Raw genomic sequence first — 12,622 nt, forward strand, 5'->3', positions numbered from 1 at the left:
CAACATGAATTGGTTCAGGAATGGGTGGATCGGCGCAAGGGAGGTCGGTGTTCCGTCGAGTTCTCGCAAAGCATATATTTTAGTTCACCAATGGAGGTAAACAACACAAGTCTTGCCATGTGAGGGTTCAGGGAATCCTTTCACTCAATAGGCTGTGTCACTTGGGCTATGTATGTCTTTTCATTCGCAATGGGTTCCAGGATACCGGACGACCAAATCAACGTCTTGGAAAGGACCTATGCGTACAAAGGCATTGCAGATTATGAGAGTTCAGGTAGACGAAGACTATGAGCAGAGAAATTAATATCGAATCAAGATCGCAATCATTCCTATTGTAGACCTGAGAGACTAGGAAACACCATGATATTATCCCAAATGCCTCGAGAGACTGCTATCGAGTATCAGATGTCATTGATATTCGTGTGGCATCAACATCGTCGCTTTCTTCAGAGCCATGTGCAATACGTGGGGAAGCGAGGCAAGCACAGGCAGGCAGGGTTGAGCTACGGAGTAGTAGTTCAAGTCCCCTCGAGCTTTGGCGTCCTCGGCGACGGGATCAGACTATTGCCCAGCCATGTACCTCTCGCTGCCTGGATATTTCGATGCTTCCTTCTGCGTGACGGGGTCGCCCCTGCTCAAATACAGAGTCTAGTTAGAGGGGGCGGAGGCACTTTGTGCCCGAGTGGAATCTCGAGGTTTCAGCCTTATCATGCAAGCCTACCCAACAATCTGAGTCCACGTCGCACAGCCGAAGTTAGAGAGTGCGACTTGGGCTTTCGCTATCGTACATATCTTTGCCACGAACAGAGTTCTTTTCCTCTGACAAGCCAACGAGTGCTGGTATTGGAATGAGTTGTGGATTGTAAAACAACAGCGACATCGATCGCCTCTTTAACCGTCCTGATCAGGCCCCCACTATCTCTAAGGTCAACAGACCAAGCGTTCACATCTAGGCACAAGGAAACCAAGAGGAGACCTGAAGTCTTCCAAGTGCTTCGAACATGGATGCGTTCGACGCTGCGCAGAAGTCATTCCTGAGTTCCTTAGGCTCAGAAGATGTTACGACCCTCAACTCACACAACACAGCAGAAGATGTCCTTGCAGAGGTTGAAAAGGCTGAGGAGGAACATAGAGGAAAATGCAATACTCGGAACTACATGAAAAATATCGAAAATTTCGTCAAACGCGTCGAGCAATATGGCAAAGTCTTAGACGTATACATGAATGCAAAGCCAGAAGTCTTGTCGTTGATCTGGGGAACTGCTCGGTTGGTTATTTATATAATGAATCCCCGCAGCAGCCGACATCATCGGAGGTAAGTTCGGGGACCGTGTGCTAACATGATTGCTCAAGCTTGCCCTTGATTACCTCGAATTTTACGAAAATTTACTCGACATGTTCCGCCAGCTAGGAAAAACTCTAGGAAGATTCGGAATTTATGCCCGACTCTATCCTAGATCGGATCGCCTCAAATCCTCTCTGATCGCTGCGTATGCATATTCACCCACCTTGATGATGTTTACTGACTTGGGACGACCGACAGCTGGAGGAGGGAAAGCAATACTTGCGTAAGGAACTTTATTTGGCCCCAGATCAGTTGCTGATAGAGATGCAGATCGACTATCATTGAACATATCATCCAGTTTTTCGGCGGCGAGTCAACAGCATCGATCGATTACTTTATTGCGACTACAAGGACGTTCACAAGAAGTCGACTATCCAAGTGGTCCGTACTCTTATTGCTGACATGTCCCGAGAGAACCTTAAGGTGATGGCCTATGTCAGTGAAATATCATCGAGATACCGTGAGGCTAGGTCCTCTTGCACATTGGAGACACCACTCCCAATCCTTCAGAGGGGTTTCGAATTTCACTCAAGATTTTCACTCAAGAACATTTGTCATTATTGATGCCTTGGATGAGTGCGACGACCGGGACAAACTCCTATATTTCATTGTGGAAAGTTCGAAATCCACACCAAATCTAAACCTGCTTGCAACAAGTCGGAATGAAAAGGATATACACGACACACTGCAAGGTTTACCTCAAGTAGAACTAACAGATGCAAATACTACTCTCGATATTCGAATCTTTGTGGTAGCCCGCCTCGAGGAGATGATCAAAAACAGGAAGCTAAAACTACGAGACCAGAACCTTCGACACGAGATCTTCGATTCACTTTGCTCTCGAGCCGACGGCATGTACGTTTCATAAACCCTCATTTCCCTCGAACCTCCCAATCCGTCCTGAAGTGTCAGAGCACGCAGGCGCCACCGTTAGCAGCGGCTGTTTTAGACTATCACGATTCTTGCTCGAGAATGGATTCACACCCAACGTCAAGCGAAGTCATCAAGCAGTTGAAGATGGTGAGTGCCCATATTTTGGTGAAGTTCCCCTACCTCTCGCAATTCCCATCGGAAGATTTGACCTTGCCGATCTGCTTCTTGATCATGACGGGGATCCAAATCTAGCTGATGAATATTCCGGAAACCCACTCTACGCTGCTGTAATGGTACAGAATGTGAGGCTGGTGTGCAAACTGCTCGAGCTTGGTGCAAGGCCAAATGAAGACATTACGACGGGTGACTCCTGCTCCAACATCGTTCACATTGCGTCACGCTACCAACATCCCACAATACTTCAAAAGCTTCTGCAACATGGTGCCGATGCAAATACTCACTGTTACAGCTGTCCATCTGCACTCAGGTCCGCAATCAAGGCACAGAGAATAGGGACGATTGACATACTGGTTAGTCACAGGGCCGATGTTAGTGAACCTGATGCATATGGTCGCGTTCCTATGTCTCGAGCAAGAGACCTCGCCTAGACTTGGTCACAAATCAACTGTTGGGTTATCACGCACGAGAACAATCGTCCGAAAGCGAGGTCCAGGTTTGAGGTTTGCCTGGGAAACACCGTCAAAACTATGATCTCCTTGCTGGAACAGGAGTCTTGGTGGGTCAGATCTACTGTTTACAATCGTGTCAAAGAGGACCATACATTGTGGACTCCGTGGGTTGTTTTGGGCAGAAGCTTGATTCTATCAGGGGATTATGAAAACGGAATCATTGCGTTGGAGCAGGTACTCCATCAAGGAACTATCTGGGGTCACGATTGTCACTACTGTGGTTTTGTGTGCTATGCGAAGTTTCACCTTTGCGAAGACTGTGATGAGGGTATCTTCTGCGATAAATGTGCCGAGAGGCACCAGATTTTGTTCCGTAATTCAAAATTCGGCCACAAGCTGACCAACATTCCCAGAGACTTGTCCGTGGATATCCCAAAAGGTGAGGTGGCTCTAGGAAATGGATCCAGATTGTCGCCCAAGCAGTGGTTCAAGCGACTTCAGACGCAATGGAAGCCTGGAACTTCGTTTGATCGGAGGAGACAAGAGCCCAAAGTAACTAGATGAGCATTGAGTAGTAATTTATAAACCGAAGCTTGAGCTATGGCCAAATGTGAACAAGGATGTCCCAGTCTAATTAATGGGAGAGAGCGTGGAATGGAGGTCAAAGGGTCTCCAGAGCGAGTGGGAACAAAGCGACCGAGGATGGGTCCCGCGAAAATAAAGTCGAGGGAAAGCCTAAGTCTAGTTCGAGGAGTGTACTGTATATAGATACATACCCAAGGATAATACATATATAGATTGGCAGGCCGAGGGCATCAGCCCTGAAGACGGAGGAATTGCGAGCATCGCGGCGATGTGTCCTTGGGATTTGGTAATTACCCAGCCTGAGTCTGGAGCTTGACCCATCGGCGTCATCATGACTCGACTCGCGCCACGGTGCAATGGCTTTGCGAGAACACCTCGCCACCACCTTAGGTACTTGGTGACTCACCAGGACTGGTTGGTGGTTTTGGTGTATGCTACTTATGCAGTTCTTGGTTTGAAGCACGAGATAGCAGCCCAAGTTTTTGACCCTTACCACCCATAACATTCGTCTGTGGTCGCTTCTACAGGCGGAATCGTTTTGTTCTGTGGCAAAGAGGCTGCGTTTCCTGCTATAGCTATATTGCAGCAGGTGGTCATGCTTACAGTGGTTTTTCAAACTCGTTAGAAACTTGTGTCTGCGCGAAAGATATGCCCAGTATTCATCGATCCATATTCTATCCATATTCCATGCCAGATTCCATGCCAGATCCTGTCCAACTCCTCGCTTGTTGATCCCAACATCCATGGTCAAATAGCGACTGTCCCGCCCTGTGTTTCTGTTGGAACCAAGCCATTACTTGATAATATATGACCTTCCATCTCAGGGAATATATGTCAACCCTCATGCCGGGAGGGTGCCGTGATTGCATTGGGCAAATATCCAAGACCATTCCCTCGTCCCACATGCTCACATTGTATAGCACGCAACGTTGTCCTTTCCAGAATCTCATCCCGTCTTGGTCTCGAAGTTGACCAGATCAAACCCTTTGCCGTACCACTTCATCCAATCCCAGGCTGTACTTTGATGATTTTCTTGCCCAAAGGCTCGTATCATTAGTTCCCCTTCCTTCTCCGTCTCTGTGCCGGTAAGTAATTGGGCAGCCTCATCCTTGGTCTTTGCTGTAGCTCCTTGGCCCCAGATTGTGTTCGTATATGGGTTGATAAAGGTCCCGATATGTCTGAGCGTTACACTTATCCGTGCGCCATCAAACGCAAGTTCGGCGGGATCCTTTTCCGACATCATCCTCTTGTCGGCGCGAATTGCATGCAACCAATGCTGGTTTGTGTCAGGACCGAGCACAAAAAGAGAGTTGTGCGTCAAATGTATGCGTTGTGAAGGTCTGAATGTCTCTCCACCGGTTTGTTCGCCAGCACTGTTGACACTCGACTTCTTCGTACGTAGGATCATTGTCCTTCGGGCACCCAGACTGAAATTGACGATCATCGAGCCACGGACAATATCCAACGATTTATCAGAATGCTCTGAGATATTGTCCTCGCTGGTTCGGTACCACTGAATCAGAGCATGGTTCAGGGGATGCTTCACAATTGACTCAGCGGCTTTTCGAATTTTGCCAATGACCGAGTCAAAGGGTAAGAGCGCCGGCGATTGATCAGCTGGGTGCCTGTAAATTGGAACCTGAGTCCCGTCTTCTGAGACATCTCCCTGAACTGCAACCAGACGCGGTACTTCGCCAGACCTGTGAAACATCTTTTGCCATTTGACAGACTTTCTGCAAGCTTCAAAAGCGGAGTCTGCCTCAGCTTTATCAAGCACTTCAGTGTAAACTCGAGAATCCCCTTGCCCAATTTTATCATCTGGACCTAGTGTATCTTGCTCCAACTTTTTCTTCTTCTTGGGCAGCATTGATGGCCCATTGTGTGCGTGTCCTATACCTGAGTCCTCAGCCATCAACAAGCCAAGCTCAGAGGCTGAGTCTTTCTTGCTACCAGGACTGTTGGTAGCTGTCTCGGCCATGGTCTCGTTGCTCGAGTGGGTAGGCATAGTTGGGGAATCGTGAGAAGGGCGTCTCTTGCGTGTTTGGGCAGCCTGTTTTATTTCCTTATGCTCAGCAATGTGAACAGCGCTTGAGGAAGGACGATTTGAGGGCGTCTGTGGAGATGCAAGGAGACGATCGTGCTCTGTTGGGTTGAGATCACTTGCCGCCCTCTTTCGAGGTGGGTTGCTCTCTTCCATGATTGAACCCGATTGCTGGCAGGATGACTCACTTTTTGCGTAAGAATCCAAGTCCGGTACTGCGAGACTTTCCATTCTGTTCGACGAGGTTCTTTTGGTATCTGAGGGCTCAATAGCATCACTTTCACCTTCCAATCGTGCAATCCAATCACTAATGTGTTGTGCCGAAATGTTTGACCTCACCCGTGATGGGGGCGGTAGACTGACTTGGAATGAGGTTGGGAAATCCTCCTCTCGTATCACATCGCCTAACAAGCCAGCCAGGTCATCCCGGAGTTCTTGACAATCGATACCTTCTGCGCCCATATCGTCTGCCATCTGTCTCATTGCCTCAACATGACATAATTCATCGTTAAAGCCAAGACAGTCCTCGACTACGGTTACTTGTAGGCCGTGACATACAGCGTCTAGCACGGTGGCGTAGACAGATATGTTGGAAAGCGAACCACAGACATACAACTCAGTGATGAGCATGGTTCGTAGGTACATCAACAGCGAGGTATCAGCGAAGGCGGAATAGTTCTCTTTGCGCATGATGAGGTCCTGGTCCTGATCCATGGCCGCGCTTAGGCTGCTGGGATATTCAATTCCCTTGGAGCCAGGCATGCAGCACCGGTATTTGGTAGGTATCATGGTCGGAGCCAGGAATGCTTCACGGTCATGAGTGACATCTGGCTTAACCGAGGGCGACAATGGATCTTCGGTTGGTGAGCGAGTGTGATTGGGATGACTGTGGTACTCACCAATCTCCTCATTGGAATCTCGATCCTTTAGAGATTGCTTCAGGAGGATTGCCTGTGAACCAGTTGTGGAAGAGAGTGATGATCTTGTCCCTTTGAACTCGGTCCCACACCAGATTACCACGCCTTTTGTGCGAAATTCAGCTGCAAGGGTAGGGAGCTCAGACAAAAATGAGGCCACATTCTGCACGGGAAGCCTTCCGCCAGGGTCGACAAAGTCATTCTGAAAGTCCAGCAGTAACAAAGCCTTTTTGGTTTCGATAGGCGGACCGGGAGGTAAGGAGCCGACGGGGAAGAGCATGTTTTCCCGCGGCGGTGCGTCTCATCCTGGGGTAGAACGGTGTCACCACAAGACAGGAGGACTGGTCGCAATATACGAAGAAACAGCAACCTTTATCCGAGGCTTCAAATGATTCTGGATATTTGTGACAATCCAGGTCCAATTCCTAGTCACGGAGCGGACCGAGATGGTTTTGGTGATGGCGTTGGCGCCAAATTGGAGTGAAAATTGATTGACCGACGAAATGGAAATCGGCCAAAACGAGAGTTACTCTGGCGAAGCAATGGCGGTTGAGGCGGTATATAGCGGCAACAAGTGGATCAGCTTGCCACAGAGGGGAACTTGGAGGCCAGGATACTCAGTCCAATGCTGGTAACTGTGCGAGAGTTGGTGGTGCGCGGTGTTTGGGGAACAAGAGAACCAAGCTAGCCCTACAGAGTACTGTTGGGTTGGACTTTGCAGAAGGTTCAGTCAATGTGTCGAGATGGGTTTAGGCGGAGTGTGACTGATAGAAAGCGTGGGAGGGGAGCACAGGAGGCAGGCTCTAGCAAGTTTGTGCCAGTGGTGGTGGATAGTTTTGTTGAAATGTGATGCATTAGTGGGGGCAGGCGAGACACCATGTAAGAAGCAAATGCTTAAGTTGTGGCTGGACGAAATTCGAATACCCTCGAGCTGATTTATGATATCTCGCTCATTGAAATCAATGGTGATGGTAATGGTAACGATTGAAGAACAACAATTGAAAGTGCGATGATGGAAATATGACGGGTGTGACCGGACCACGGCCGGGGGTTGTTTTACGAAGGGCCGAGGGTCTTTTGCTATAATGTCAAGCATAAAGATTTGTAGGCTGTAGCAGCAGTAGTGATTGTTGGCAGTCCATGGTATTGCATTGGCTGGAGTCAACGTCGGCAGAGAGATGCAGGACCCTGCCCAGACACAGGGAACGGAAAGAATGGAGGTTTTGGTAGATCAAGATAATGGCTATGGGTATACACAGCGTTTGATGCCGGGAATGTTAGGGCGCCAGAAGAACAGTGGAGATCTTCACCTTGTTTGACAGTGAGAAAGAAGGTGCAAGGAAGGTGCGGAGCGTCCATGATACACGCACCATCACGGGGAATCATAGCTGCAAGGATCAGGACTCAGGAGCTTCTCAATGAACAGAGGCTTCGAATGGTTGAGAAAATTGGGGAGAGGACCACAATGATGATGTGGCTCTGTCGAGCACGGCAGACGCACAGGCACACGCTATCCGTACGAGTAGTAGTAGCGGCGTCGGCAGTGTCTGACCGCAAGCCACTGCATGGCGAGCAGGGAAGAGAGAAGAGAAAAGATGGGGCATGCAGGTGCGACGAACAGGGCGTTGAAGCGGAAGCGCAAAAGGAGCACGAAATTCTAGCGCTGGTGAGATCGCTTGCAGCATCAAAGCCGCCAGAGCAAAAGCGAGGAATGCAGTGGAGATGGGTTGCCAGCACATGGTAAGGCAAGGATTAATTGGAGACTGTAACTCTTGGACGGAGTGGTTCAAGTGCTGCATCTACCGAGTACATGAGAAGGATATAAGCAAATGGGGAACCAGAGGAAACAGTGCCCGCCTGTCGTCGGTGAATTAACACCATCACCTAGCAGGCGCCTCGGGGATAAAATACTGAGACCGAGACTGGTTGAACTTGGTCAAATGCAGGACAATCCTTAGGCTTCTTGGAGTCAATAAAAGCTGTTTCTAGGAGCTGCTCGTGGAAGGGATGGTGGCCCGGATCACCTGCGCTGGCTACCTAGGTACCCCCCCGGGGCATCAATTATCACAATTACCATTACCATCGAATTTACTTCCAACTCGAATGTGCGTGGTACTCTGTACAAGTGACAACACATCGTGGAGCCATCATGAACACAGCTGGGAATGACATTCAATGTACATCCCCACTTCGGTCTAGGTAGACATTAAGTTCGCATTTGACACATACCGGTGAAGGACAAACCTGGGATCGTCTCTCCCCACATCGGCTCGAAAAGCAAAAAGAAAAGGTACTTACCTGGCCTGACATACACAGCAGTTATGAAATCAGGTTCCACTTCATCAATCACTCGTCAAGTGCCTGGGGAGGTCTGTGATTATTGTCACGGAGTACCTGGGCTTTGATCGAGCAATGAGATCAATAGTAGCCCTCCTGCTCCGATATCACCTACCACTAGGGCTTGATGCAGCAAGTGCAACTTTCTAACTACCTTCCTAGGTACCTGGACCCCTAACAAGATACTCTGTGGGAGGCGGTTTTCTCCGGGAGACCCTTACCCACCTCGACCTTTTGAGGTATATCCCACCTGAATCGTGCCCCTAATCTCCACCCCTACCTACTATACATCCACACTGTGTCATGTCTGACTCAGCCTCGTACTGCCACCGGGGTCGGGACTAAGACACTGTTCTGTGTATACTCCTCTGGCTATAGTAGCGACCTTCTCTAGGTAGTCATACAGGTGCCGTTGTTGACATGGAAGGGAATAGCTCCCATGCGGCCGACTTGATGTTAGGTTCTAGCTGTTCGTCTTCCGATGTGTGTTCTCATTTCTCCAAATGATCAGCGGTCTTCAACACAGCCTATGCAAGTATGCAATAACACCAAGTAGATTCGAAAGATCGACGGTTTGACACCGTTGCATTATTGACGATCCTAGATCCCAAATGCCTCGCATGTACGAAAGCCGCGTTTGCAATGTGGGCGAATAACAGTTGATACAAAAACCCTGTCATTGGAGCCAATTCCACCATTCGGCCCAGCATAGGCTAAGATGGGATTGTTCCTGACTTGACCTCCACTATATACCGCGGGGCCTAGATCTGGTCAACGTTGGCCCTCGAACAACAATGCAGCGTTGCGATTCTTGAGAGTCGCTGATTTGCGTTGTTTTCTTTCGTTGAACTGTTGACCAATGATGGCATGATAATCAGTAAAGGTGTCAACGTCGACACATAGGCTTTCCGACTTGGAAATCCAGTAAAACGAGCTTATGTCTGCGTATCCAAGAGCCAACTCTTTATGAACAAAGGCTTTTTCCTCGTGAGATTCATAATGTGGCGATCAGGTGGATGGCTGATCAGTCCATTACCGTAGCTCATGACGCCTCTTGGATATCGAATCAAACATGACTTTGGGGGCAGTATACGACCGAGCAAATACTCTGCTCAATCAAGATCACTGTCCTTGTCATCATTCTCATCGTCGTCCATGCCCATCGCCGTGTCCATCAACTCCTTCACTTTAGCTTTGATTTCCTCCACCTTGTTGTCCTTCACCAGGCAGGTGCGATCGTCAATCTCCTCGATGATGTAAGCATTATCGGATTCTCGGTCGATTTTTCTGACCATGGCCATCTGAGGCGGGTCACATTGGAGCAAGGCCCCTTTCATGGCTTTCGGCATAGTACTTTCTGCTGAAACACCAAGCTGAGAGTGAGGCGAATTTCTATCCGAATGTGGAGTGCAGCTTATGTTGTTTCACAGTCCGAGATTCACAAGCTATCAGCTAAGGATATCCCTTTCTGGACCTATCGCAGTTTTGAATCCTGGACAAAGGTGTTTACTCGCTCCGTGTCACTTTCGAGGGTGACATCGGGCTTGATAACGAGGCGCTGGGGTGTGTGTGTGAATTTCGGCAAACTTGAGAGACAGCCCGCGAAAGGCTTGGCATGATGATCTAGATCACATGACCGAACGAATCCGAACCCGAATTAATTCAACTGCACCACTACTACCAACTATGTAGCTACCCTAAATAGGTACCTAGGTACTTGGATATGTCCTTATCCACTCGCAGGTCCGAATGTGGCTTCCCAGGCATCATAGGTTGATTCCTTGAAGATCTTCTCAATTTGACGCCTACGCACACCGACGTTACCTCCATCGAAAATGGGCAAGACGACTGCGTCCTGGAGCAAACCTCCAAATGGGTGCGCGCGAGAATAGGCTGATACACCCACGAGGCTGATTGCATCCATGACTGACGCGACCGCACTGTCCGAGCCAAATATCTTGGCTTCATAACATAGTTCTGCTCCGTTGCGTGTTCGTCCAAAGGCATGAGCGGCTTTCCAGACGAGCGCTCTGGTAGCCTCACATCTGGTTTTGATCTTGATCAACAAGTCGGCCACGCTCTGCTTGTTGATCATAGGCTCTTTGGAACCACGCGAATCCGATTTGGCCCATGCCAAAGCAGAGTCAAATGTCTGTCGCATTATACCGACACCCATTGCGCCCACTATCGCTGCTGAGGCGGTAAATGTCAGTTCTACCAGGTCTGCACCCTTTCCAGGTGGTGCCAGTAGGTTCCCAACAGGAACACGCAGGTTGTTGAACCTGATGTGCGGGCCATTGACAGCGGTCATACCGAGAGTCTCGGGGTGCCTCAAGACCTCGAACGCCTCTGGCTGATTCCTCTCGATGTCATCTCGAGTCACAATGATGATAGCTGTCTGGCCTCGCACATCCTGGGCTGACGATGATTCAACGATTCTACACAAGACACATTGTAGATCGGCCCCCTTATCGTCCCAGCCCGAGCAATTTGTCGCCCAGATCTTTGTCCTGATCAGCAAATCATATGGTCAAACTAGTCATGGCTAACCTTTTCTCCATTGATGATATAATCATCCCCTTCGAGAACCGCAAGTGTCTGGAAGCCTGGTGCTCCGGTTTCCGCAAAATTTGCACTCCCTTCCGGTTCTGAGAACACCAAACTGGCCAAAGGGGCACCCGTACCACTGAGGAATGGTTGCAGGAATATTTGCTGTTGTTCAGCAGAAGCACCCATGATCAAGGGTGTGAGTCCAAGACCCGTTGCAAGGATTGACAGTGATGCGCTTGTTTCGACTGCATACAGTTCCTCAACCACAATTGCCGCCTCAATGAGCGGGCCTCCACCACCTCCGAGGTGTTTGGGAACCTGGGCTTGGATCAAACCGGCTTTGACTGCTTCCTCGTAGATTGGTTTCGTCGATCGGAATCGATCTTCCCAATTGACATGTGGACTGTTTGAAGGCTCGTACAACGATCTCGCATTTCTCAAGTGTGCGTTCGCGAATGCTCGGATGGCATTGCGAACGGCTGACTGTTCTGGCGATAGTTCAAAATCGATCATGGTCAAGTTACAAATCAATTCTGGATCGTTGAGAACAAACAGATTTTGTGCTACTGCTGACTGTTGTTGTGCTGGTGTTTGGTAACTTAACTTGAAAATCGATTCAAGAGATATCAGCTACGGATGTGAGGACTGCTTGAATATTGGTCGCAAGTTATAGGTTTATAGATTGCCGGTAGCTGAGCGCAATCGGTTGGACATATCACCGGGCAAGCTGGGGAACTGCGGAGACTTTCCATTAAGGTGCTTACAAGCCACATGTTGACTGTGTGCAACACACTTTATCGTCTGCGGAAGCTGGTATCCGCAAAAGCTCTATCTCAAGTTTTTAAGAGGCACAATTTACGGCTTGAAACTCAAACAATCTCCATTCCAGTTCCAGTTGCCGCGTAAGACCTCGTATTCTAGCGGCGTCTTAGTCATGCCGAAACCAGACTCAACGTTACCGTGTGGCATTGGTCGCGGTTTGCATTGGTCTAGCCTTAAGAAGGCCTACATGAGCTTGGCCGCGTCACGTACCAAAGACCATAGAAAAGGAAACGGGAGGTTGGATGTGACCCAACAATATCAATGCCGAGGTGAGGAATAGTGGTTGATGGTTCAATTGTATAAAGTATGGTTCATTGCTAGACTCGCACTGATGTATGACCATGCCGAGCAGACTTGGCTTGCAGTCGTTGTCATACCAAGCCTTGGGGCTCAAGAGCACATCGCACGAGGGCGGGTAGGAGATCGCGGGCAGTGCAGCCTGAGTGTCATACCAATCTTGATCTTGAGCTCGAGAATTGAGAATCAAAGGTCTGATGTCGCTGTTTATGCAATTCCCCGACAG

The 12,622-nt window shown here is 49.1% G+C and overlaps 4 protein-coding genes across 4 annotated transcripts; 1 reads left to right on the top strand and 3 right to left on the bottom strand.

Annotated features, from left to right (window-relative positions):
- Positions 1-1,001: 1,001 nt before the first annotated feature.
- Positions 1,002-2,826, top strand: LTR84_009343 (uncharacterized protein; the record flags this gene model as incomplete). The annotated part of the gene is made up of 4 exons (XM_064852883.1): positions 1,002-1,271; positions 1,354-1,490; positions 1,892-2,200; positions 2,295-2,826. The coding sequence occupies 4 exons, from the start codon at positions 1,002-1,004 to the stop codon at positions 2,824-2,826; spliced, it is 1,248 nt and encodes a 415-aa protein (XP_064700869.1).
- Positions 2,827-4,378: 1,552 nt separating this feature from the next.
- On the bottom strand, positions 4,379-6,670 carry LTR84_009344 (uncharacterized protein; the record flags this gene model as incomplete). The annotated part of the gene is made up of 1 exon (XM_064852884.1): positions 4,379-6,670. The coding sequence occupies one exon, from the start codon at positions 6,668-6,670 to the stop codon at positions 4,379-4,381; it is 2,292 nt and encodes a 763-aa protein (XP_064700870.1).
- Positions 6,671-9,839: 3,169 nt separating this feature from the next.
- Positions 9,840-10,076, bottom strand: LTR84_009345 (uncharacterized protein; the record flags this gene model as incomplete). The annotated part of the gene is made up of 1 exon (XM_064852885.1): positions 9,840-10,076. The coding sequence occupies one exon, from the start codon at positions 10,074-10,076 to the stop codon at positions 9,840-9,842; it is 237 nt and encodes a 78-aa protein (XP_064700871.1).
- A 380-nt stretch (positions 10,077-10,456) lies between these two features.
- LTR84_009346 (uncharacterized protein) lies at positions 10,457-11,790 on the bottom strand (the record flags this gene model as incomplete). Its single annotated transcript, XM_064852886.1, has 2 exons — positions 10,457-11,230; positions 11,278-11,790. 2 exons carry the CDS (start codon positions 11,788-11,790, stop codon positions 10,457-10,459), a joined length of 1,287 nt encoding a protein of 428 aa, XP_064700872.1.
- Positions 11,791-12,622: the final 832 nt, after the last annotated feature.

Source organism: Exophiala bonariae (genome assembly GCF_035927105.1).
Source record: "Exophiala bonariae strain CCFEE 5792 chromosome Unknown scaffold_38, whole genome shotgun sequence".
Classification (NCBI taxonomy): Eukaryota; Fungi; Ascomycota; class Eurotiomycetes; order Chaetothyriales; family Herpotrichiellaceae; genus Exophiala; species Exophiala bonariae.